Below are 23619 nucleotides of genomic sequence, written 5' to 3' on the forward strand. Positions count from 1 at the left end.
CATTATGTGTGGTGTATTTTATGCAAAGATAGAAATAATCTGTAATTGTGCGTTTACCCCCTATATTTTTTTTCTGTTGATCCCAGCATCATGTGCTTTTCAGAGTATAGAGATGGGACTAGTATGTGTAACCAGAGTGAATTTGAAGTGTGACTCTTCTATTCCCTTCACAAATAATTAAATCAGGAGACAGTACGCCCCCTTGCGTTTGTTTGCGATATTGAGGCGCGCTCCCGCGAGGGGATGTTTTTGTGTAGAAGTACGTTTTGGCACTTTTTGTATGTGTAACCAGAGTGAATTTCATGCATGTGGCACTTTCCTGGTAAAAGTTAACTGGGGGGGTGCACATACTGGGTCTGCCAACAGCATAGTCAGCGTTGGATATATTTATTATATTTCAAATTAATTATTAAGCAGCGTGAAAAAAAATGTCATATTTTAAACCTTTAATAACACACAGAGGTTATGACTTGTCTAGGCATAATGCACTTTAAATTCTTTCACCGTAGACCACATTACATTTTCATTATAGGTGATTCTGGATCAATATTATTTTCGACCTAAATGAGTAATTTCTAGGCTACACAGGTTAACCCAATTAAAAAACAACCTACTTTTCAACCTATGAATTGCAAGAATAAATAGGATTTAGCCTTGTGAAAAGCCACGCCAAATACATTAAACTTAAAATCAGTTTAATTTTATAGCTGGGGTAGGCCTACATCACACAACATGGCATACAGAAAGGTTTTGGGATTTTGAGTTGAGAAAAACATAGGTTGTTTACACTCTTCAGAAGAGTTTTAAAGAGTATGAGTACCTGTTCTTCTATTCTATTCTATAATGAAATCATGAAACAGTACGCCCCCCCGCGTTTGTGTGAGGGACATATGCGCGCTCCCGCGGGGGGGGGGGGATGCTTTTCATGTAGAAGTAAGATGTGTCACAACCCCCACACGCAGCGCGGGGGATTAGCTCAGATGGTAGAGCGCTCGCTGGACGGTGAAATAGGCTACTTCAAACTTGTCACATTTTTGTTCACATAGATAAGACTACGAACAAACTCGTAACGTCAAAATAGTCAAGTTTCAGCATTTTCAACGTCTTGTTCAACCTGCTCTGACCGTAAATGTATCATAAAACGTATTGTCAACATGTCACTTCACTTCATGAGCAGCAGCAGCAGCAGCAGCGTGTTAAACGCACCGAGGACCAGCAGGTGGCAGCAGAGCATCATACATGTGAGTGGATAAAATTGTTTTTGAAGTAAATTTATCCATAGAGCACTGAAGATGCTGCATTCTGGGAAATTCAAAATGGATAAACCGCTTAAATTATGAGGGGGGTTTGTTCAGATGGTGATAAACTCTCACATTCTCCAATACAAACTTTAAAAACTTTTTTTTACATAATGAGATCCCGAAACCACTCACTTGACATTTGTAGTAGGCTAAGGACGACAGTGGCCACACAAGATCTCACAGAAACTCGGGTGATTAATTGACTTCAGAAGGAAAACGAACCTGGTCAGATGGCTGTGGCTGTCCTGACTTTGTATGCAGCGAAAAACAAATCCGAGAAAAAGTTTGGTTGAAATTCTGACATAGTGGATGAAACACGGTAAATACGTAACATCCGGTTAATGACGTTTCCTTTTCTGCTCGCTCTCATTGGCTATGGCTCGATAGGTAACAGTGGGATAATCAACATACTTCAGTATCATCTGGACAATCATTTTTGCGTCAAATCCGAAAAAAAAAAAAAAAAAACTTTGCTAAAATAATTTTTCCTTTTTATTTTTGTTGTCAATAAAACAAACTATGGAGGAAATACATGAAAGTAGTTGGTGCAGCATAATAAGACAAGAAATGTTTGTTAGTGTCACTTTATTCACAAATTCAAAAGTAAAACAGATGTGCTCAGACTATTCTACCTAATTAGCAAAACACAAATATGACAAGCTTACAACAGCAGCAGCTACAGCAAGTAGAATATAAATACAAATATTAATAGTGATTCAACAAACTAAATAAAACTACTACTAGTGGAAATAAAAAACACTTCTGCACAGTAATGGATTGTAGCAGTTACACTTCACTGAGACCAAGCTAGACTAATTGCATACTGTAGCTACAGTAAACTAATGCAATCATCTTGTTTGACTTGATGGTTAGTTAGTTAGTTAGTTTATTGTCATATACAATATGTTTGTTTCTTGTCAAATTGAATAACACGTTTTCAAGAACAGAAAGGAAACTTACAAATGAAGTGATCTCTTTACAGTGTAAAATAGTGAATTTAATCAGATCTTTCAAACTCCTAACATTTTCTTCACCATGTACCCGGGCGTGCTGTACAGGAAGAGAGCTAGGATGGCCAGCAGCAGGAGAACGGTGAGGATCTTGATGGTCAACCACCTGTACTGGTCACACACCAGGTGTTTCACAGCTTTGAATGGGATGAGGAACCAGAGGAGGGCAATGTCTGGACGGCTGGTGGAGTGGAGATTTAAATACTGAGTTACATACTGTAGAACTATTAGTGAGATCTGACAACCTGAATTTATAACTCTAGTGTATAATTTTGATAATATACTAAAAGACATTCTGACTGCTTTCAGTACATTTTTGATGAAATTGTCTACCTTGTTACTTTGAGCTGGTTGGATAAATGTACATTCATATGGATACAAGGAATGTGTAAGTTTTCCAAATGGTAATTTTATTACATAGGCTGAAATGTATACCATAGACCATGCTCTATAATCATCCCTGTGTAATGTGCTTTTTCCGAATACATACAGCACCAACAAGGGCATAAACACAGAAGACAGGACCAGCAGGAAACTGAATGTTGGAGATCAATTTAATCATAAATTCGAAATATCGTACATAGACATATAATCATATAATCAACATGACAAACATTGTTTAAGCAAGAAAATCTGAACACAAACCAACTATGCTAAAATTCTCACAGTTTTATCAATTTTACCTTTAATATCCAATTAACTGTCATGATCTGTTACCAGCTGTCGACACTGGGTGGATTTAATGGAAATAAAGACAAACACTTTCCAAGAAACAAGGAAAACTGCAGTGATCACACCAACAGGAGCAACAGGCTGAGATTTGTACATGTTAGACTACATTAAAAACCAATGGTGAATGCACTCAAGACGTATTAGTACTACTATTATAATCGTGCTTGTTTAATAAGGCATCAACTATTTCTGTCAAATGGTAAATTGCAAAAAAACATTCACAAAAAAAAAAATACAAATTATTACTGAATGCACACCCTTTGAAAAAGATTATCATCTGCTGGGTTTTACTCAAGCTCCCAGCATTTTCTTCACCATGTACCCGGGCATGTTGTACAGGAAGAGAGCCACGATGGCCAGCAGCAGGAGAACGGTGAGGATCTTGATGGTCAGCCACCTGTACTGGTCACACACCAGGTGTTTCGCAGCTTTGAATGGGATGAGGAACCAGAGGAGGGCAATATCTGGACGGCTGGTGGAGCACAGAGATATAAACCAATGTTAACACAAAAAAAAAAGTCAGTCAAGTTACAACTAAATTATGAATCCATTACTTGTGAGCATGATGTTAAAGAGGAGGTTCCCACATGTTGATACAACCTGACACAAGACCTGCTTACACGTAGGGCTATATTCTTATTGATGTGGAGGGTGGATGAAGAATACAAATATAGCAGACAGGGCCAAATGTTGGATGCAAAATTATATTTAATTCCACACACAGTTGTGTTGGTGAGTTGATGCTTTCCAGTGTTGCTTGTCGTGCTCCAGGTGAGACTGTGTTCACCTGGACATGGTTCTTTCAGCTGTTTCTCTTCATTAACTATCATTATTTTTTGTTTTTAAATGGCAAAATGAAAAGTGGTTTGATAAGACTTTATCAGATTTTTCAAGCCATATTTTATTCTTCAGTCACGGTATCAGATGTTTTTAGTGGCTTTAGCTGAGATTTTTGTATGTTTAGATAAAGCAGTGTGCCTATTGTTGTTACTATCATAATTAGTAGTTTAACTGTTGTCTGTATTTGTCATTATTTTTAGTTTGATTGTTGTTTATTGTCTTTTTAGTTTAATTTACATTATCATCAAGCATTATGATGTAATGAGTGGGCCCCAGTAAGAGTGGCACCTTGGTAGCAGCTAATGGGAACCCAAATTAATAAATACATATTTGATCAATAGACAACAAAGAATATCTCTCAACAGAATTAACCTTTTTGACCTGTTGGCTAAATGTCAATACAGGACCAGTCATTTGAATGAACTCATTTAAAATATGAGGAGGAGAATTAGCTTTCCTGAAAGCATTCTCAAAGCCTGTTGTTTTATACTTGTTTATGTATATTTTATACTTATACAACGACTCGCAGCCTGCTTGAATTGAAGGGAGGCTGCAGATAGAGAGTAAACAGGAAGAGAGAAAGTCAGAGGCCATCTGGTTAAGTGAAACTGCTGGAACCTTCTGCAGACGTGTCTGAGCAACATCTCAAGCTCCCAGCATTTTCTTGACCATGTAACCAGGCATGCTGTAGAGGAAAATAGCCAGCATGGCCAGCAGCAGGAGAGCAGTGACAATCTTGATGGCCAGCCACTTGTACTGGTTGCAGACCAAGTGTTTAATGGCTTTGAAGGGAGTGAGGAACCACAGAAGGCTGGTGTCTGGGCGGCTGGAGGGACACAAACACACATGCTCAGTAATACAGACCTCAAGCACAATGGACCATTTAACTGTTGGCCTTTTCCTAAAGTCAAGTTTAAATGTACATGCAGCTGACACTACTGAAACAAAAAGACAAAGCAAAAGGCAAGACAGAGAAACAATTTACAGTATCTTAAGATTATTTTCAGCAGAAAAACTAAATATATGAGGAAACAGCAACTTACCATGTAAAGAAAGAAGATCTTAGGTAAAAGTCCAGAACTTGGTTGAAGGAAATCCGTATAAAATGTCTTCCCTCATTTCATGGAATTTATTTTGTTTATGTAAATTTATCGTTGTTTATGCTTTTTTATGCATGTTTAAGTTCTCATATTTCATTTTTATGAGAGATTTATCATTTCATTTATGTATCTATTTATTTATTTATTTATCATAATATTTAGTGATTTATTATATTTTACTATTTTCCATCTAGTTAAATTTGGGAGTTAAGCTGGACTTTAGGTTGTTAAAACTGAATGTGTTTGCATATTTGTACACTCACTGGACACTTGATTAGGTACAGCTGTTCAACTGCATGTTAATGCAAATATCTAATGGGCCAATCACATGGCAGCAACTCAATGTGTGCTTAACATGGTTAATACGATCTACTGAAGTTCAAACATCAGATTGGGTGATAGCGGGGATTTAAGAGACTGTGGTTGTTTTAGCCAGACAGGCTGGTCTCAGTAGCTGGTGAACGTAGGTGAGTCCAAGCTGGTACTAGCAGGTGTACCTAATAAAGTTGTTGGTGAGTGTACATGTGTATATGAGCCTTAGCATTTGTGTGTGCAGGAGGGGTAAAATTAGAAGCCAGAGAATAGTGGACAGTGTCACTGAGAAAAATAGATCAAAAGAAGAATGTTCAATGTGTGAGATAACGACGTGGACAGTGGGGCGACAGGAAAACATCCTTCGTACTTTGGTTTCTCTAGCGGCTCTGGTTCATTGCGTCCTTCACCCACTGGGCTTTTCTCAGCCTCCTCTCCTGTCAGAAGGTGCAGCTCTGCTTCCACTTTTCCCTGCAAGGGGGAGGATCTCATTAGATGCAGGCTTAAATTGCAGAAAAGGGACAGTATTTCAGTCAGAGGGACTGAAGTCAAACTACACATTTAGACATTTGAAAGCCAGTCTCTTTGGTGCATGAATTTATCTTATTTACATGAGATTCTGCCTACAGAGGATGAATCATACTGATGTTGATGGGTTTTACCTCTAACACCACTGTGATGTTTGCTCTTGCGGTTTTAAATGAAATCTCTAAACAGCTTCTGGACTGATTGCTGTGAAATGTGTCACCCTCAGGATGAACTGTAATAAATGATGATCCCACTTGCACAGCTGCAGCCTCTTAGTGTTTTTGTACCGTTGACTTACCGTGAGCTCAAACTCATCATCATCTTCATTCCTGGCCACGAACGGCCACCAGCCTTTGATCCTCTTCTGTTTGAAGATGGAAACCATGGGCATCTCTGCCTCATTTGTCACCATCTCAATGGTGCACTGCTTCGGAGTCTTTGCACCACGTGGGAAACGGTTCAGGTCCAGCTCAATTGCACCTATAAAGAGATATTATTTAAGAAAGGCTGATTGATATGGTGGAATAAACCAGAAGTAGTTCCTGCCCACTGTACCTAAGAAGTCATCTGCAGAGAAATGGTCGGCGTCCCACACTTGCAGATTAAGACGTGCAGGAATCTTGTACTCGGTCTCATCCCAGGCAAACATGGACTCCTTCTTTGAGATGACGATTTTCTCTTCAGCCATGAGGTAGTCGAAGGGGTAGACGAAGCGCCAGTTGAAGTTGCCCTCCCCAGTGATGGAGTGGTAATGGACATCAGTGTCCTGCTTGTCCTCCTGCTGCCCTTTCAACCAACTGGGGGACGATGTGGGATAAATTCATTAAAGTATTGTTTTCCATCAGAATGACAGTAGATTTCTGTTTCATTTTTAATTTCAGCTGTGCACATTAAACAGCTGAGACAGAGAGCAAAAACAGCAACAGCAAAAAAAAGCAGCTTATCAAGCCCATAATTACCCTCGCACGAATATGTCACTTGACTTCTCGCCTGTAAAGATGTCATCATCCTCTAGAACGACTTCATCAGTATTCCAGACGATCACCCTCAGTTCAAATCTGGACACAAGTAAAACACACAAGATACAGTACATAATGAAAATATGATCAATAACTGATGATAAGTGAAAGCCAGTTCTGTATCCATTTATTTAGATAAAAGCTGAGGCAGTGCGCTGCCTCTTGGCAGTTTTTAAAGTGTGTATGAGTGCCACAGGCTAATTATGTGACCTCGTTCAGAAAAGAGGACATACTTCTTTGGTTTCCTTGGTGAAATGTCAAGTGCAGGGCCTGGGGCAGTCATGTCCTTAGGGAACATATCCACCCACATCTCAATCCTTCCCTAATCACAATTGAACACAAGAAAACACAGTCTTAATGTAAATGGAAACAAAACAAAAACATAATAAAAAACTTAAAATGTGTATTTGGTGTGAATTCAATCTATTGTCATACTTGTTCAATTCCTGGCTTGTCAGGGTGGAGCAGTGGTCTTGTTTCCACGTGTTCTGGGACGAGTTTGCATCCAGCCTTTGGGATTTCCTCCCAGTGATTCAACACAGTCAGAGCCAGGTGCTCATCTGTCTGCTTCTTCAAACCTGAGAATCACAACCAAATAAAGCCATGTTGTTAAATACTACTTATATTTAGCTTAGAATATAGCTCAATTTAAAATATTACAACGGTTCAGAGAACACGCTGCTAGTGCACATCATTGGTTTATCAGGTGGGAGAAATCCACAGATACCATTTTCATCCTCGATCTCAGTCTGCGCCATGAAGACACGGTTCTCCACCTTCACTCTTCCCGCCGGGCCGTAGTGAGGCCCATCCAGTTTGCCCTCCTTGCACAGCTTGCCCAGGATCTGTGTGGGTTTCATTGGATCCCTCCAAACATTGTAACCATGGCTACAGAAAAGACCAGCAGTTTAGGAGTTACATGAATACAGGCACATGCACACAGTAAAGCAATAAGACAAAAGCCACGTATGGCAAATATGTGGAGTTTTCCACCTATTTATATAGTTGCAACTATATAAATATAGAAATTAAGTATTTAAAAGTCAATGTCATACGCTATGGAATGACATGTCAGCTAATGCTACCCGAGTCCCTATGTGACACTATAATTTGCCACCATTATCCCTAATCTTCCACTCTCTGCTGCAGAGAGGCGGCTCTTTGACTCTTACATGGCGTAGTTGCATGAGACACCACACGTGGCTCTGTGTTTGCTGTAGAAACGGTTCTCAAGGTCAAGTTTGGTTTCTCCAATCAGGTCATCAGTTCCCACCAGGTCCCAGTCATAGATTGACACAGTGAGTGTGGAATCCATTGGGAACGTGGCCTCCACATCAAAGGATCTGAGCAGATAGAAAAACATTTGGCATTTGTTCAGCTTTCCTGCATAAATTGAACACATGCATTACATGGTAAAAACTTTTTTCTTTTTAAAACATTTTTGAAATATAGCCGGTTGACTTACTTGCCAAACAGAGGATTCAGCTGTTTAGAGATGTAGTTTTCTTTATCTTTGATTTCTGTCTTTCCAAGTCTGATTGCAATGTATGGATCTGCTTTCCCATTAATGTCAGCTGGATGCAGATCAGTGGCCTGACACAAAAGAACAGACAGTATGAAATCCGATCATCAAAATAAAATGCTTTTGGTAGAATCTGGCCCTCTTTGTATATGTGCAATAGTATTCACATGAACATGTGTACAAGAGTAGAGTACAGAATATATATCTCACCCTGATGACGTAGATGCGGACGAGGATATTGATGGGATCGTTGTGAGGGATGTTTTGAAACATTCCCATGTTGGAGTCAAAGCTCATGTCTCTGGACATATCGTCCGACACTTTGTACATGCACATTGAGCCCTGAAGGGACACAAAAACAAATTAATGGCTATATAGAAAAAAAATTTGGGGGAAAAAACGGCTGTGTCTGCAGGTGTTAAATGTCAAATCATTCATCTGTGAATAACTTTTCTTTTTCTTTTTAGATAGGCAAAATATAATCAAGACATTGACATTGATGTAACTGAGTACACTAAATTGAAATTAAACTCATCAGGGACTGTGTATTTTGTAAATTATGTTAACATAATGGTCTCACTTTGAATTTCCCAACAATCCTGTCCTCGTCCGTCACGTTTTGGTCGTCATCATCGCCACCCTTTCCTCTAAACAGGTTGAAACTGTGCAGCCAGTCCTCAAAGTTGTCAAAGTAACTCTCCAGCTCCTTAGGATACACCTTTTTGTGAAGACAAATAACAAGATAAAATAGGAATATGCACCAACAACTTATTTTAAACATGGATTCTTAATATGACGTACAATCATGTTGCTCTTATTCATTCATGCCTGACAAAGGGTTTTTATTTACCACTCCAAGCTTCTATTTTACACTGACAACATTAATTCTTATATAAAAAAAAGAAAAATAAACCTCCCTCTTTGTTACATTTTACGCATCACATCTCGTCACGCACAACAAACAACTTTTTTGTCATCTAGTTTGAACTGGCATATGCAGCATGTGACAGCTCCAATTTGGTACCTTCAGCTCATCCAGCTTCGGCTTTTTCTTTTCAAACGGATCAGCTGCCGCCTTCTTCTTCTTTCCTTTTCCTTTCTTGGTGCCTTTTACAGGAGAATCATCAGGTTTGATATCTGAGTACAGGTTAGCAGTGAGGACGGAGTGAGGGGGACACGGGGTGGGGGTTGGGGTTGGGGTGGGGTGAAGGAGCAGAGCACTCGAGACATGAATTCTACATGAAAGTTGCCAAAACCAGCTGTTATTGTGTACAGCAAGCATGTCATTGAACTGTATACTGTTGAAGTATACAGTTCAGTGGGGATACTGTGGCAGGATCCTCCCAGCAGGCAGCTGTGGGAACTCTGCAAAGCTCATTAATAAAGACAAGCTCACAACTTGACGGCCTCTTATCATAACAGTGAACTGTCCGAGTATATGTACAGCAACATGCACAACATACAACAGTGTACATTTGCATTATATACTACATATTGTCATATAATAACCAGTTGATTCTGTGCAGCCTCATCGGCAAAACACAGGATCGAACATGTTTCATATTAATTTTATATCACAGAAATACAGGTTGATTATGTCATCAAACTGCATTGTCTTGTGTTTTTATTCACTGCAATTCTTTTCTTTGACAACTTTCATGGCAGGCATACAACTAATATGCACATATGGGGGAGAGAAAAGCAGTTGTCCCACGCATAGATATTTGGATTCATGTCAGCATCTACATGGAGCAGCATCTACATTCTCGGGCTACGAGGTTCACTACCGCACTCACTGTAGAAGAAAACAGCACAGTTAGTGAGCTCATAACAGACAAACATGTAAACACTGGCAACTCTCCACTCATTGAAGGACACTAAACATCCCATACAAATGTTAAGAATAACCTGAAGATACTTTTCAGCACAGGGCTGACACTGAGCCACATGAAAGTATGGTGGATAGATTTTGAAACTGAATTTAAAAAAAAGTCCAAGCCACTTTTATCTAAGGTCGTCTGCTTTTACCTCCTCCATCTGAAATATCCATGTCCTCTTTGTCTTCTGAATCTGAGAGAGCTGCTTCTTGAGCCTTGAGTGCCTGTAAGACCAGAAAGTCACTGCAAATATTTCCCCAACACAACTAAAACGCTAGTTGATTAACTTTCTTCAAAAATGTGACCAGTTCTGATGAATCAAAATGTGTTTCGCTTATCCTCTTTCTCACCTCTGTCAAAGTTTCAATGGAGGCAAAATATTTGGACCACCAGTCCAACATGCTCTCGTCCAGTTCCTCTTCTTCAGCATCATCACCCTTCTTCCTCTTCTTCTTTTTCCCCTTTCCGTCATCATCCTTTTGGTACAAAGAGCACCACTCAACTACATCAAATCTTTCAGTTTTGATTCATAAAAAGTTAAGCAGCCACAGAACTTCAGCTCACCTCAACTTTGACCACAGCATCGGAGCACTAGATAAAAAAGCAGATTGATTAACATAAAATTCCGTGAATATTTTCAGTACAATTACAAATTACTGCAGCTTCACTCATCACTGTCTGATTTGCTGTTTACTATTTCTTATTTTGCCTCTGTATACTTGCAGTTTCAATAGCTGTCTGTCTGTCTTAACAATATCCTTTCTGTAGAATGGATTAAACTTACCGAGTCTAGTTTGACCACCGTGTCCTTCGTCTTATAAGAAGGCTCAGATTCCATGTTGACAACAATAATTTCCTCTGAAAGGTAAGAGAGGGACAAGAATGATATTTCTCAAATGTAAACCTTAAGGACATGATAAGGACCATCTTTCACCTTTATCACTTGTTGTTCCTGAGATTAAAAAAAAAAAAGCTTTCAGTTTTCACCTGTTGTGGACCAGTTGTTGGCCTGCTTGTCTGACGGCCTGTAGATGAACTTCCGCAGGCTGGTGACAGCGTTCGACCCAACCAGGGTGTAGCGACCAAAGGCCCTGCAGTCCACCACTCGGATGTTCAGCGGCGGGTGAAGCAACTCGTTCTCAGGCAAATCCTGACACACAGGATTCAGGAGTTAGATGACTTAAAAATACAAGTTTACAGGAACTTCAGGAACTGATGACGTACCACTTCAAACCACTTGACCAGGGTGCTGAAGTTGGGGTTTTTCTTGTAGTTGGGGATCAGAGCCGACTGTACTCCCTTTCCAGCACATTCAACGTCAACACGAGGCCGATCCACCTGGGCCAGATTCACCCTCTTCAGGTCTCTCAAGCCCCAGAACAAAACCTGGAGCACAGGGAAGGTCACCAATGTTTTTTTTTAATTGTCATTTTTGGTCAATAAATTGATTGAAAATTGATTCCCCTTCGAAATAAAATGAGTCATAAGTTGAATCAGTTTATTTTACCTCGATCCTGTACTTGCTGAGCACGGGTCTGATCCCCAGTGGTACGGGCAGGATTGGACCACGGTCCATGTCTGTTGGTCCGTCTATGGGAGGCAGGTCAGCTTTCCCATTGGGACCAATCTAAGACACAACACAAGAGAGCATGATGTTGATTTGTTTGATAGGACGTGACAACTGCAGCCATGCAAGCTCACAGCTGGATGACTGACCTGCAGCAGTTCAAAGGCTGCCAGCATTTCTCCAGCAGTGCAGTTACCGCGGTAGATCTGATAGTACTCCAGCTGTGGAGGGAAGCGTGGGGGGCCGTAGTGCTCGTCGGCCATCTTGACCACAGGCTTAGCAAAGGTTCTGCCCATGAAGTCAGCTTTGCCCTGGAAGCATATGACAGTAAAATCCTTAAATGTCCACAACATAAAACATCTGGTTTGAATATTTGAAAGAGTGTTCTTCTTAGTCTAGTCTTTTCAGTGTTTTAATTCCAGTGGCTTTATCAAAAACATTAATTAAAAAAGGGTTGTGTCATTATTTCGTCCAGTTAGCAGGAAGAAACATGGCTTGGGATGCACATGTTTCTAGATGCAAAGACATATAGATTAAAAAAACAAAAAAACACTGAAGATAAAAGAGCCCAAAAGAAAAATGAATAACAAAAGCAAGAGCCCTAAAATAACCAGTGAACTGCAAAACAGACACATTTGCTACTAAATCTCTCTTGCAGTTAGTGGTTACAAAGAGTTCAAATTCTCTGTTTGCCACATACAAAAAGCACATACAAGTTTCACTTAAAGGAATGCAACAGGTACAAGACCATCATCCTCATGGACTGTTGGGAATTAGCAACAAGTCCACTGACGTATATCTTGTTCCTCCTGCATGCCTTTTGATACTATCTTCTCTACACACATTACAGTGTCTCTACAGTACATCAAGCCATCAGAAGCCACACTCTACTTATCCAAAGGGTCCAAAACAATGGTGATATTGACAGGAGCAAATATGAAATCATCAGTCAGCAAAAGCATTCTTTCAAATATCAATCATATCAGGTTGACACAAACAGAAGTGGTACATTTTAGTGGAACATTATTAAGGACGGCTCACACACTAGTTTTAGACTCATTAGTATTTAAGTGATATCTTTAGTCTCACATTTCAAGTGAAAGACAGACAGACTGTTAAATTATTAGGTGATAAAGATGGATGAGTATGATAAGGCTGTGACTATCTGGAAATTCAAGCCGTGTGGACACAGATTCTTTGCTCACGTTAGATCAAATGGAAACGACTTCACAACAACCCTCACCACTGTGTCTTGGTCATAGAGTTCGATAACGATGATCGGAGGGTCGTCCCTCAGTTCGCAGGCTTCCCCAAACAGCTCCACATTCTCAAAGACCAGCAGCTGATCCCATGTGGGGCAGAGAGTCTCAGCCAACACCTGGCAACAAAGCACAACATTTAATGTGAACCTATATGCTATAAATCATATTGTAGAGTGACAGGTGAGTTCCTGAGAAGTCTTTTGTTTTTTTTTACCTCAGTGACTTGACTTTGTGTTGAGAAGAAAACTCTTGCGAAGGGATCAGACAGGCCTGTGCTGTCAGCAGCAAACAGGCTGCGAGCTTGGTACATGTGGACTCTCAGCTGGAAGATCTGTTTCACTGTGGAGAGGTGCCGACATTCATGAGTCATTTTACAAAATCAAAACACTGGCAGCTTAAAATTTGTACTGTAAATGACAAAGACAATGTCAGTTATCTCATTTTAGAAAGACAGTCTTCAGTTGAGACCGTTAATAAGAGGAATACTGAATTGGTTGATGGTCTTACTCATGTAGGTGAGGCTGATGGGAGGTGAGGAGGGGAAGCCAGGGCCTCTGGTCAACTTATTCTCCTCAAATCCATTGGGGAGACCGTTCAGGTAGTCTTTGCGCTGCTTATTCAGACCCAGCCACAGATAAATCTCTATCTTGGACTGCACAGTCCAGCCAGCAGGACCAAAGCCTTTCTTTCCAGGGATCTGAATTTATCAGGCAAATTAAATAATTATTTTTGTGATGGCAGCAGCTTGGTTACAGATGGTAAAAGGCGTTGATAGAAAATCTTTAATTGGACAGTTCAACATTTTGGCAAATTGGCCCATTGCCATAATCCCTATAGTTTTAGGAGTAGGTTTGTTACCTTTAAACAACTCTGTCTCATAACGTTACATTATTATCTCAGCGTGGTGAATGTGCAGGTCACAACTTGTCCACAAGAGCATTTTGGAGTTGTTGCATTGTGTATTTGATGAGTTTGATAAGGGAAACCAAGAAATCCCATTCGCCTCTGTAACGTAGCTCTGAGCAGCTCGCGGCTCTGCTCTGCCATTTTAAAAATAGCTTGCACCGACAATTAAAGGTAACAAACCTACTCCTAAAATTATAGGGATTATGGCAATGGGCCAATTTGGCAAAATGCTGAACTATCCCTTTAAGGAAATATCAGATCATGTTATCTATGATGTAATATCACATACTGTATGATGATACTTTCTGATTATTTTTACAATGTGGAGTGTAAACTCACCCTGAGGAAGATTGTCTTGACTTTGCCACAATCCTTTCCCCTCTCCTCATCTATGCTGGAATAAAGAATGTCTTTGGATGAGACACGTGCATAAGCAATACGCTTCCCATTACTTATCATCCAGATGAAAATATCAGGAACGCTGTGTTGAGGCTGCAGGAAGACAGAATACACAAATAGATTACAACAAAATAATAATGTAAAACAACCGATGCGTGTACAAGAGGTTGACATGACACTGCAGATCTTACTTCGTCAGCCAGGAAGCGCAGCTTAGAGAGGAAGTTCTGAACCAGCTTGATTTTATCTCTCACTGTGCTTTTCTTCACCTGTGACCTCATGGCTTTAGCTTGCTGGCCAATGTTCTCCTAAAGTCAGAAACAGTCCAGCATTCAGCAAGAATATTTACAATCAACATGAAGGAGAAAAGCGCCACGTATCTCTTTTATCTACGTACCACTTCTGACATGCACAGCTTCACTCGCTCCCTGTCAAGTTTGGTTCTGCCAGACTGATTCTGATCCGTGTTTGCCAGAGAAAGAAATTGACTGAAAGAAGAGGAGCCCTGTCAGTGCCCATTCTATAGCATGAAAAATACAGCATATTGTCACAATGTTTGTAGTACCTGCATCCTTGACTGAGATCCTCAAGGACGCCCCTCAGTCTGCGTTCAGGATAGGCTTTCTCTGTCTTGATGATTTCTTGCACATCATTGAGTCCATCCTCCTATAGAAGTAAAGGGAGATGGAGGTTTGCATTATAATTGATTGTTTTGTTTGTTTCTCAAGGCTTCAACTGCCAACAGGCCAGCTGTGACTTGCCAGTTTATCTGCAAGGTTGTCTATGATGTTGGCATTGTACAGCCTCCTTCTCTGATCCTGCCACCAACTCTTGATGTAGATACATGGCTTCCTCTCAAAGTAGGGCAAATGGAAGTAGTTCCTGTGAATTAAAACAAGAAATAGAAAGCTTAAATGAGACAGCTGATGATAACGAACAGCAACAGCAAGCCATGTTTATGTGGGAAAAGTCTTATTGCTTTGTAACAATAATATTTCTGCCCTGACCGATCAGTGATGACGGGTTTCATGGGAGGTGTAGTTGCGACTGAAGTCAGGTCTCCGTCATCGTCCATCTCCTCCTCGCTGGAGTTGTGAATCAGTTCAGTTTCGTCTTCGTCGCCATCACCCTTCCTTCCCTTTGATTTCGGTTTGGCAACGCCATCAATCTCGTTTCCGTAGTAACCTGGCAAACAGCAGCGTTAACAGTTACATTGTTGTTATCGTAAGCAGGCACATCATTTGGCCTCCAAAACACAAAGCACAGTAACGACACTGTCAATATAAATTCTGGTAACTCCGACCTCACAAGTCAACAGGACACAAATTCAAACTTTGCTGATGAGTAGGTAATGGAAAATACCTATGGTAACCTCAAAGTTGATGGGCTTATCACCAATCTTTCTGTCAACCATCGTGGCCTCGAGGAACGACCCAAACAGGAAAAACTCCTCGACCTTCCCAGTTGCAGTCTGTGAAACAAACACACGTGAATATCTGATTGTGAGCAAACATTGTCCCACTCTATTCACTTTTAAAATTTAGAGACCAAAACCAGACACTTCAATTCATTAAATGTTGACAGCTGTTCTGACAATCCTGTAATACAAGCTGTTGGACAGTGAGAACCTGAGGGCCCGTGGATATGGTCCCACTGTGCTCAATTGAATTTGCTGTGTGACTTACATTGCCCAGCAACAAAAAGAAGCCACATTAATCCAAACTGCATTTTAATAATGCACCAGGTGGGCTAAATTAAGACAATAAATAATTCACAATAACTGCAGCACAATGACCTGTCAGCAGGGAGGAACAATTAACTTCCTCTGCATGGCTGCTCATCCGGGGAGGGACCCACCTCTGAAATGTTGGGTATTCCCTCCAGCTGCACCTCTGTGGAGCTGGTAATTTCAGGGGAGGAGGGGTCCAGGATCTCTACGCCCAGGCTGATAAGCAGCCGGGCCCTGAAGGACACCCCCTCTCCGAGTCCTTCATTTAACTCCTGGTACTCGTCCATGAGGGTGTAGGTCCGGGTGGAGCCATACATGTTGACCCAGGCAGGTCCCAGCGTAGGAAGGAAGCCTTTGAGATATAGGACAGATCAAATGTGAATCAGATGGAAAAGTTCTGTTATGAGTAGATATAAATAAAAACGTCCATGCTTATCAATATCTAAATCTAATCTTCCAAGATTCTAATATTTCTAAAAAAAAATGCAAATGATAAACCACCTTTGTCCCCATCGTTGGAAATCTTTCGCAGATCTAAGAAGTGTGTTCCTATGGCAACATCATTCACTTTATCAGAGTCGCGGATTTGGAGCTTCATGCGTTTGCACAATGGAGGAAACATCTCAGTGAAAACAATTTGCTCATTCCAGATGGGTTCGTAGCAGCTCTTCTGAACTGATGTTTTCCCCTGTAATCACATATTTAAAATCATAATTTTTACCTTCATTATTATGGGATTTTTGCAATAGTGTAATGGGATAATGATTCTTTTAGATAATCTATAAATCACCTTCTGCCCAGCAAACAGTACTTGGACATAAGGATCAACCAGGTCCTTATTTTCTCCTATGAAGGCCTTTTTGACATTAGCCATGATGCTGGTGTTCATTCGGGGAAGTCCCTCTGCTCTGTAGATCTTCAGGTAATAGCGAGCCCACTGTCGCTCTGCAGGTACCCCCTCGGGTATTAAGAGATTGCTGAGACAGAAATGAACAATGATGACATTGGATAAGAAACAACAAAGACACAGACGCTCCCCTGTGGTTCTGAGAAAGATTCATGCCAGCAGTGGGTTTAACTGAGAGTCCATCCTCAAAATAGCTTTTGTAAATGACATCATCATATAGGCACTGAAAATGTATTCACCCCTCTATGTCATCGTCTTCAGACTCATTGGTCTTGTGTGGAGTCTTTATAGTGTCGCCTTTGGCCACAACTGCAATATCACACTTAACATAGCCTTTACATCCAGCTGTGATGTCGTCAGGGTCAGACAACAAAGCCCATTTGTGGTAAAACTGATGTTCTGAAAGAGAAAAGAGGACAAAAAAAGATCCAAACACTGAAAGTTTGTATTTATTATTTGTAATAATGAGGCTGATTTTGTGTGGATCCTTTACCTGGCTGGGAGTAGATGGTGCCAACATCCAGTTTAAAGGTCCCAACCAGTGTTCCACTGCGCAGGAGATTTTTAGAGTGGATCACCTGAGTGACATTGAAACGTTAAATACACTTGTTTTATAGAAAACAAGGAATTCTATGGATCAGTGTTACGTTAAACTGCTGAATTAATTAAATGACTTACAGACAACTTCAGGATTTTGTCAAACATCACATCTGGAGGGACGTGGAAGTCGAACACAAAATACTGAAAGAGAAGAGTTTTTTTTTGTATAAATTCCCCATTAAGATACTGTAGTATGTAGTCAATACATATTGAAATGAATACAGATACAGCATGTTCTAATGACTAACTTCGTTATAGTATGGGCAGTTGGTTGATTCCTTCATTGAAGTGTACTTCTTATCTTCTCCGATCTCCACACAGACCATAGGATCCATGTTCAGTCCCACCAGCTGCCTGGCCTCAATCACTGTCACGCTGACCTGGAATCAAAAGATCAGGTGACACTGACTCACTGACTGATTGATGGATTGGCTGATTGATTAACAGTCTTGACAGGTAAGTAAAAATAGAAATAAAATGCATTGTCTTTGTCTTACTTGGTAATCTACTGGTCTTCCAGAACTGGGCTCCATCTTGATGTCTGGCTTAGATCTATGAGACAATTACACGTCAGAAATCAGTATCAATCTTCAGGAAGATGTGTATGATTAACAATGGCAGCAATATACTCAGCAGAACAATGCTTGCCTCTTGTTTGATACATTGGTGGTGACAGCCGTGACGGAGGCCAGTGAAATGGTGTCTGGGTCTGGTCCTCCCATGAACGCACTCCGATCCAGATTTTCTGTCTCCAGAATCGCTGGCTCATCTGGAGTTTAAATGAAGGACACCCAGTATGGACAAGTTGTACTAAAAAAAAAGTACTCTGACATTGAAAGTGTAGCATATTTTATTCTGAAACTCAGTGAGCCAATTGAGTCAACTATGGGACTGATGAACAGACCCTGAAAACCTACTAGAAATATGGGAAATCCATTTACACTGCATTTGCATGTTTCAGGATTAGAATTAGTGTACTGTGGAAATGTACTGTGACAGACAGCTTTGAGCGAGTTTGGAAATTAAGATAGGATTTCCTTTGTCTCCAACCTAATCCTCTGTCATCCATCTTAGCTACTGATACCTCCGTTTCTGTCCTCCTTGTGTCCACGGTGCTTGCTGCGTTTCATGGTGCAAAACAGTTGTTGGTGTTCTCTATGGAAAAAAACTCAAAGTCATTAAACTGACCTTAGGTATGCACATTTATGAAGAAGGCAGATTTTGTCGATGCAATTACTTTCAGTAGATATCTATTCTGTCAACTACATTTGCTCATTTTCATGCATCTTTCACAGCCCAAACCACCAGAACAAGTGAACCACAGATGAAACCCTGACACTGAACTCTAACATCATGCTGTCAGAAGAGTCTAATAATTACAAGCTACAAAAAAGAGCTATTGGAAAGGCTTTAATTATTAACATTTAAAACTTTTGTGTGTCGTTATGGAACTGAAGTACTGCATGTACACTGACATTTTCAGAGGGGTGTCTGTGCACTGGCACACCCTGCTTTAGCCTTCAAAAGGAGCTTTCAATTATTCAAATCAGCTGACCTTAATACATCCATTAAAGAGGATACATTTCACATGTATTGTGGGGAAAAAAACACTCAAAATAATTAATTTGCCATAATCAATCAGCAAAATGCAACTGACATTGTCAGATAATGTATATCTAAAAAGTTTGCAATCTTTTGACATGATGAGTGTGTTAATAAATTCCAAGCTACATCAATGACCTTAAATGCCTCATAAGAGGTCGCCACTTTAGATTTTCAGAGCTGTGTGTAAATTGAAAAACAGACGATAAAGTAGGATCTAAACATCACAATACACTTTCAACAAACGTCACAAAGCTAAAAACCAAGTCAAAATCAAGAGGTTAGAAAAACAATGATACACCCTGACCCTCATGCTGCATTTTGCAGTATCAACAAAACGTATGTTTAACCAAAAAGCAGTAAATTATGACTGCACCAGACCTAGAATGCAAGTATGCAAACAAAACAAAACAGTTCAACAACTTGACTGAAAAAATACAACAAACAACAAAAATTCCTCCTCAAAGAAGTTCCTTACACTGTTGAGTAAATGTTGGACTTCCACATTTGATCTTTACTTATCACAGTGATGCTAAAAAAAATTATACATACCATACAAGAAAATAGTGCTCTTGTCCACTTCCCTCAAAGTAGCTCCAAAGATATTTTCCTGTGGGGGAAACAGCCCCTGAACTTCTTCTTTTTTCCTGTTTTTCTGGAATGGAGGCGACACTACATCAACATTTTAGACAGTAAGAATACAGCAACATAGTTAAGTTGAACAGAAAAGAATTGGGTTTGTGCAAGTCTGAAGTTGGGCAGGTGTGATGTGATACACCAATGAATAGTGCATGAGTGTTGAACCCGAGACTGGTAACTATAACTAGGGCCTGCTGAGGGACGTCACTGTGAACAGAGTCTGCCAATCCACAGAGACTCTGAAGACAACAAAACTTAAAATACATACATATAGAGATATATAGGAAGTATTTTCTGTTAAATGTTAAAGCTCTTTTGTGATGGTGTTAAAAAGCCAGGCAGCCATCAACATTTGTAAATGGTTAGTGTCATAAACCCACTTGTTTTGTTGTGTTGTTTTGTTACAGAATGTCAGTTCACACTGTGCACAGGGACACGTTGAAAACTAGCTACTTAGCTAATACTGGCACATTAACAGGAATGTCAATTAATGTGCACTGTGAAAATAAACAATAAAAGTAAAAGTTCAGTATGTTGATGCTAAAAAATAATCATCCAAACTAAAGCAATTAATATTCCCATTTTTCTACATGATGTATTTTATGCATTTTATATCTAGATCTTACATGCTATAAGGTGAAGATAAAGACATAAATAAAAACCACTCATTGTGCTAAAAGAGACTTTGACAAATGGCACCTTTCTGGAATAGTTGCATGCATCAAAACAAAACTACTAGGAAACTTCAAAATAAGTGAGTATGAGGTAATAAATATATTGCTGTGTCAAAAGTGATCGGATTTCATGGAGGTAAACAAAACATCAACCCAGCCCAGTTGGAAGAAAGCTCCCTTCAATCTTTAATAGGGCGCAGCTCTAAACTGGAGCTTGGTGCAGTCACATTGTCTTTTGTCATGGAATCCACATGGGATGTTAAGTCCTATTTGCAATGTCTTGGGTTTCAAATTCATTCACGTTTGAGACTTAAGGTTCAAGACCTGAGTCATGGTAGAATAATGTAGGTAATTTTCTGCATGACACTGTTTAATTGAACAAACAAGGATCAAATAATGCACACGTGGAATGCGTGGTATGTTAAAGCACTGATTATGTTGTATTATTTTGCTGAGTTAAGGCATGCTTTAGCAACTCCCATTCAACACGACTTCTATTGAATGTTGAAGTACAACTCATCATCTCATCAATTACACATAAAGTCAGTCTGTAAGCCATACGTCAAAGTCTAAAGTTGCTGGTGTCCGATGAAACAAGGCTCTGAATTATTTAAGCAGTCCAGTCAGTGTTGCATGTGGCATCCTCATTATGTCGAGGTATCGGTGTTCACAACAAAAGAAATGGATTTTGCTTGGAGGGAATAACAGTGAAACATGTTATCATTGTTGCCACATTGGGTTAGGGTTGTGTCTTTATGTTGTACCCACTTAACAAAAATGATTGAGGGTTGTATGTGCATTTGTGTAAGGTTGCATATTCAGGATACACTAATATTTAACATGTGTTTATAAACCAAAACACCATGCTTAACCTTATGCACCTGATTTCCTAATCTTTACCTTTATCTGTAACAAATCCGTTGTATCCTTTTCCTACTTCCTCAGCCGGATGTGTGTGATACTCCCAGTGACACCAACCTGGCATCTCTGTTGAGGGATTCTGCCCTTAATTACATGACTCAATACCAGCTAAGAGGGGTTGAGGAGACGTCCCAGTTCCTACATGATGGCCGCCGCTAACCATGTCACCAATAGTGCACAGTTACAGTTCCCACTGTACTCTAATATACTAACCTCATTCTCTGATGGCTCTTGTCATCAGATGCAACTTTAAACACTTTGAAGTTGACATCAGCCACCAAACAAGTGTGCCATGATGGTGGACTTTTCTGGTCTGATGAAGTAAGAAGAACATTTAATTAGTTTAAACACAAGTATACCAACCTCCTTTACACTGTAGTCTCTCAGCAGAGCTTTAAAAAAACAACATATAAACAACATATCAACAATAAAAAAGAGTGTTAGCCTATTATGTTTTTGGATTTTGGATGAATATTTAAGTAAAACTTATGAATATGCATGAGAAAGCAACCAAGCCCTTAAATTGACACCTTTGACAATGCCGTCTAGGGTGAACCACACAGAATGACTTGATACCAACCATGCAATCTTATCCCATGTAGGTCCAGTGACCAAAGGCCTTGTTTGGCTGTTGGTTGTGGGCTGGTTATCACCATCTTGTCTGTGCTCCACTGACTCTGTGGGCACACCACCTGACCAAGGTGTAGTGTATCCCTATGACACATTTCAGACTCTTGGATAAGGGACTTTGGCAAGCTTCATCTCTGAAACACAGCCAGAGGGCACTGTTATTGCTAGTGTCCTGGCTGGGGAGGAGGGGCATTGCACAACACAAGCCCGTAAGCACGTAGGGCCCAGGTGGATCTGACCTCGCGTGAACCTCGGATCGGCCTGAAAAATAATTCAAATCTGAATGATTGCTTTGTTCGTTTGAGTCATTGCATCCAATGTTAACACAAACATTTTAGATACTATAGTAAAGTAAAGCAGCATAACTTACCATGTCTGACTCCATGATGTTGAGATCAGGGCTCTGTGGAGGTCAGATAGTTATTAATGACTATGGTGGTTAAGAGTTTGAGGTCATTGTCCAACAGCAGAGTGAATTGAAGATTTATCAAGTGTTTTGAATTTAATGTGGATCTACTCTGTCTTTCTCTTTCATTGACTACAGGGTGGACATTGTTAGGTCACTGTATTCACATAAAGACAAATGTGGAGACATTATTTCTTACATTTGACCCCTTTGGTCTACATAATCATGAGATAAGTCACACATAGGAAATGCACATTGTTCTCCCATAGGCCAAAGCTGTCCTACAGTGGACACTACACCCACTATCGGCCAAACCTTTGTACTTACCATAGTGACTGACAGGTTAGTATCTCACATGTTTTCCTCAAACAGGGCTTGTATTTTTGTGCACGGTGTGCAAACAGGTAGCCAACTTTAGCGAGCCTTGGTGTTGGTAAAGCTAACGTTACACCACGATGCTAATGCTACTTAGCAGCAGTCGCTCCATCAGTTACAACTGTTGTAATGTCAAACGTGTCTCAAACCTGAGTAGAAGCTGGTTGTTTTTTTGTTGATAACCTTAACCTGACAACCTTTAGGAAACCATAGGAAACCTAAATTGCGCAAATACTCGCGTTTACTTGATGACTACCACGCCAAGGCATTAAGCTCATTAGCTCCTCCACGACCACTCGTTAGCATCATAAGAAAGCGACTCTTTACTGTAAATTCAGTTCGTCAACAGTTATTAAAGTCAAGTCATGTCTGTGAGCTTGTACATTTTGCACAAAGCTTTTCAGTTGAGAATGGTGAAGATTTGTGTGGTACACATCAATAGTAAAGAGTAAAAGGCCTCAGCCTCACAGACGCTATTTGGGATGCAGCCAGTCACACCAGATCCCAGTTTTCATTGACAGTAATATAGCTTCTTCTTTTTTTTTGTCACCCAGCCTTCCTAATTTCAAAAGCAGTATTCTATTTACTTTATTTTAAATCGATTAAAAGGCATGAAACAGCATGCATGTGACATGAAATTGCACAATCTCTAAACTAGGTATTTCTTTTATTTGGCATTATGGTTAAAGCACAACAAAATATCTATAGGTACAAAAATGATTATGTATCATCATCCAAATGTTACAAACTAATTTTGCAAC

At 40.0% G+C, this 23619-nt stretch overlaps 1 protein-coding gene and 1 long non-coding RNA gene across 2 annotated transcripts; both read right to left on the minus strand.

The window, feature by feature from the left end:
- Positions 1 to 4220: 4220 nt before the first annotated feature.
- On the minus strand, positions 4221 to 20200 carry LOC146963451 (otoferlin-like). Its single transcript, XM_085767366.1, has 42 exons — positions 19766 to 20200; positions 18696 to 18766; positions 18260 to 18380; positions 18109 to 18163; positions 17860 to 17991; positions 17690 to 17752; positions 17505 to 17589; positions 17251 to 17410; positions 16895 to 17081; positions 16606 to 16792; positions 16233 to 16456; positions 15738 to 15846; positions 15383 to 15560; positions 15137 to 15257; positions 14941 to 15041; positions 14773 to 14863; positions 14567 to 14683; positions 14316 to 14468; positions 13578 to 13767; positions 13285 to 13409; positions 13052 to 13186; positions 11958 to 12119; positions 11749 to 11868; positions 11466 to 11627; positions 11229 to 11391; positions 11026 to 11099; positions 10806 to 10832; positions 10592 to 10717; positions 10393 to 10465; positions 9389 to 9501; positions 8945 to 9082; positions 8575 to 8706; positions 8308 to 8435; positions 8015 to 8185; positions 7570 to 7730; positions 7278 to 7420; positions 7076 to 7164; positions 6783 to 6881; positions 6379 to 6620; positions 6122 to 6303; positions 5666 to 5766; positions 4221 to 4709 (listed from the first exon to the last, which is right to left on the minus strand). Exons 2-42 carry the CDS (start codon positions 18739 to 18741, stop codon positions 4529 to 4531), a joined length of 5367 nt encoding a protein of 1788 aa, XP_085623492.1. The 5' UTR covers positions 18742 to 18766; positions 19766 to 20200; the 3' UTR covers positions 4221 to 4528.
- Positions 20201 to 20442: 242 nt separating this feature from the next.
- On the minus strand, positions 20443 to 22315 carry LOC146963452 (uncharacterized). The gene is made up of 3 exons (XR_015034741.1): positions 22028 to 22315; positions 21661 to 21760; positions 20443 to 21513 (listed from the first exon to the last, which is right to left on the minus strand). It is a non-coding gene; the product is annotated as an uncharacterized LOC146963452 (long non-coding RNA).
- Positions 22316 to 23619: the final 1304 nt, after the last annotated feature.

This window comes from Trachurus japonicus, chromosome 22 (assembly GCF_045865225.1).
Source record: "Trachurus japonicus isolate A0001 chromosome 22, Traja_1.0".
In the NCBI taxonomy this organism is placed as follows: Eukaryota; Metazoa; Chordata; class Actinopteri; order Carangiformes; family Carangidae; genus Trachurus; species Trachurus japonicus.

Coding starts and splice junctions, on each gene's coding strand:
- LOC146963451 (XM_085767366.1), bottom strand. CDS start 18,741: ATGAAACGCAGCAAGCACCGTGGACACAAGGAGGACAGAAACGGAG. Junction 17,753..17,859: donor ACTGCCCATACTATAACGAA/GTTAGTCATTAG, acceptor CTTCTCTTTCAG/TATTTTGTGTTCGACTTCCA. Junction 11,100..11,228: donor CAACAACTGGTCCACAACAG/GTGAAAACTGAA, acceptor CTTACCTTTCAG/AGGAAATTATTGTTGTCAAC.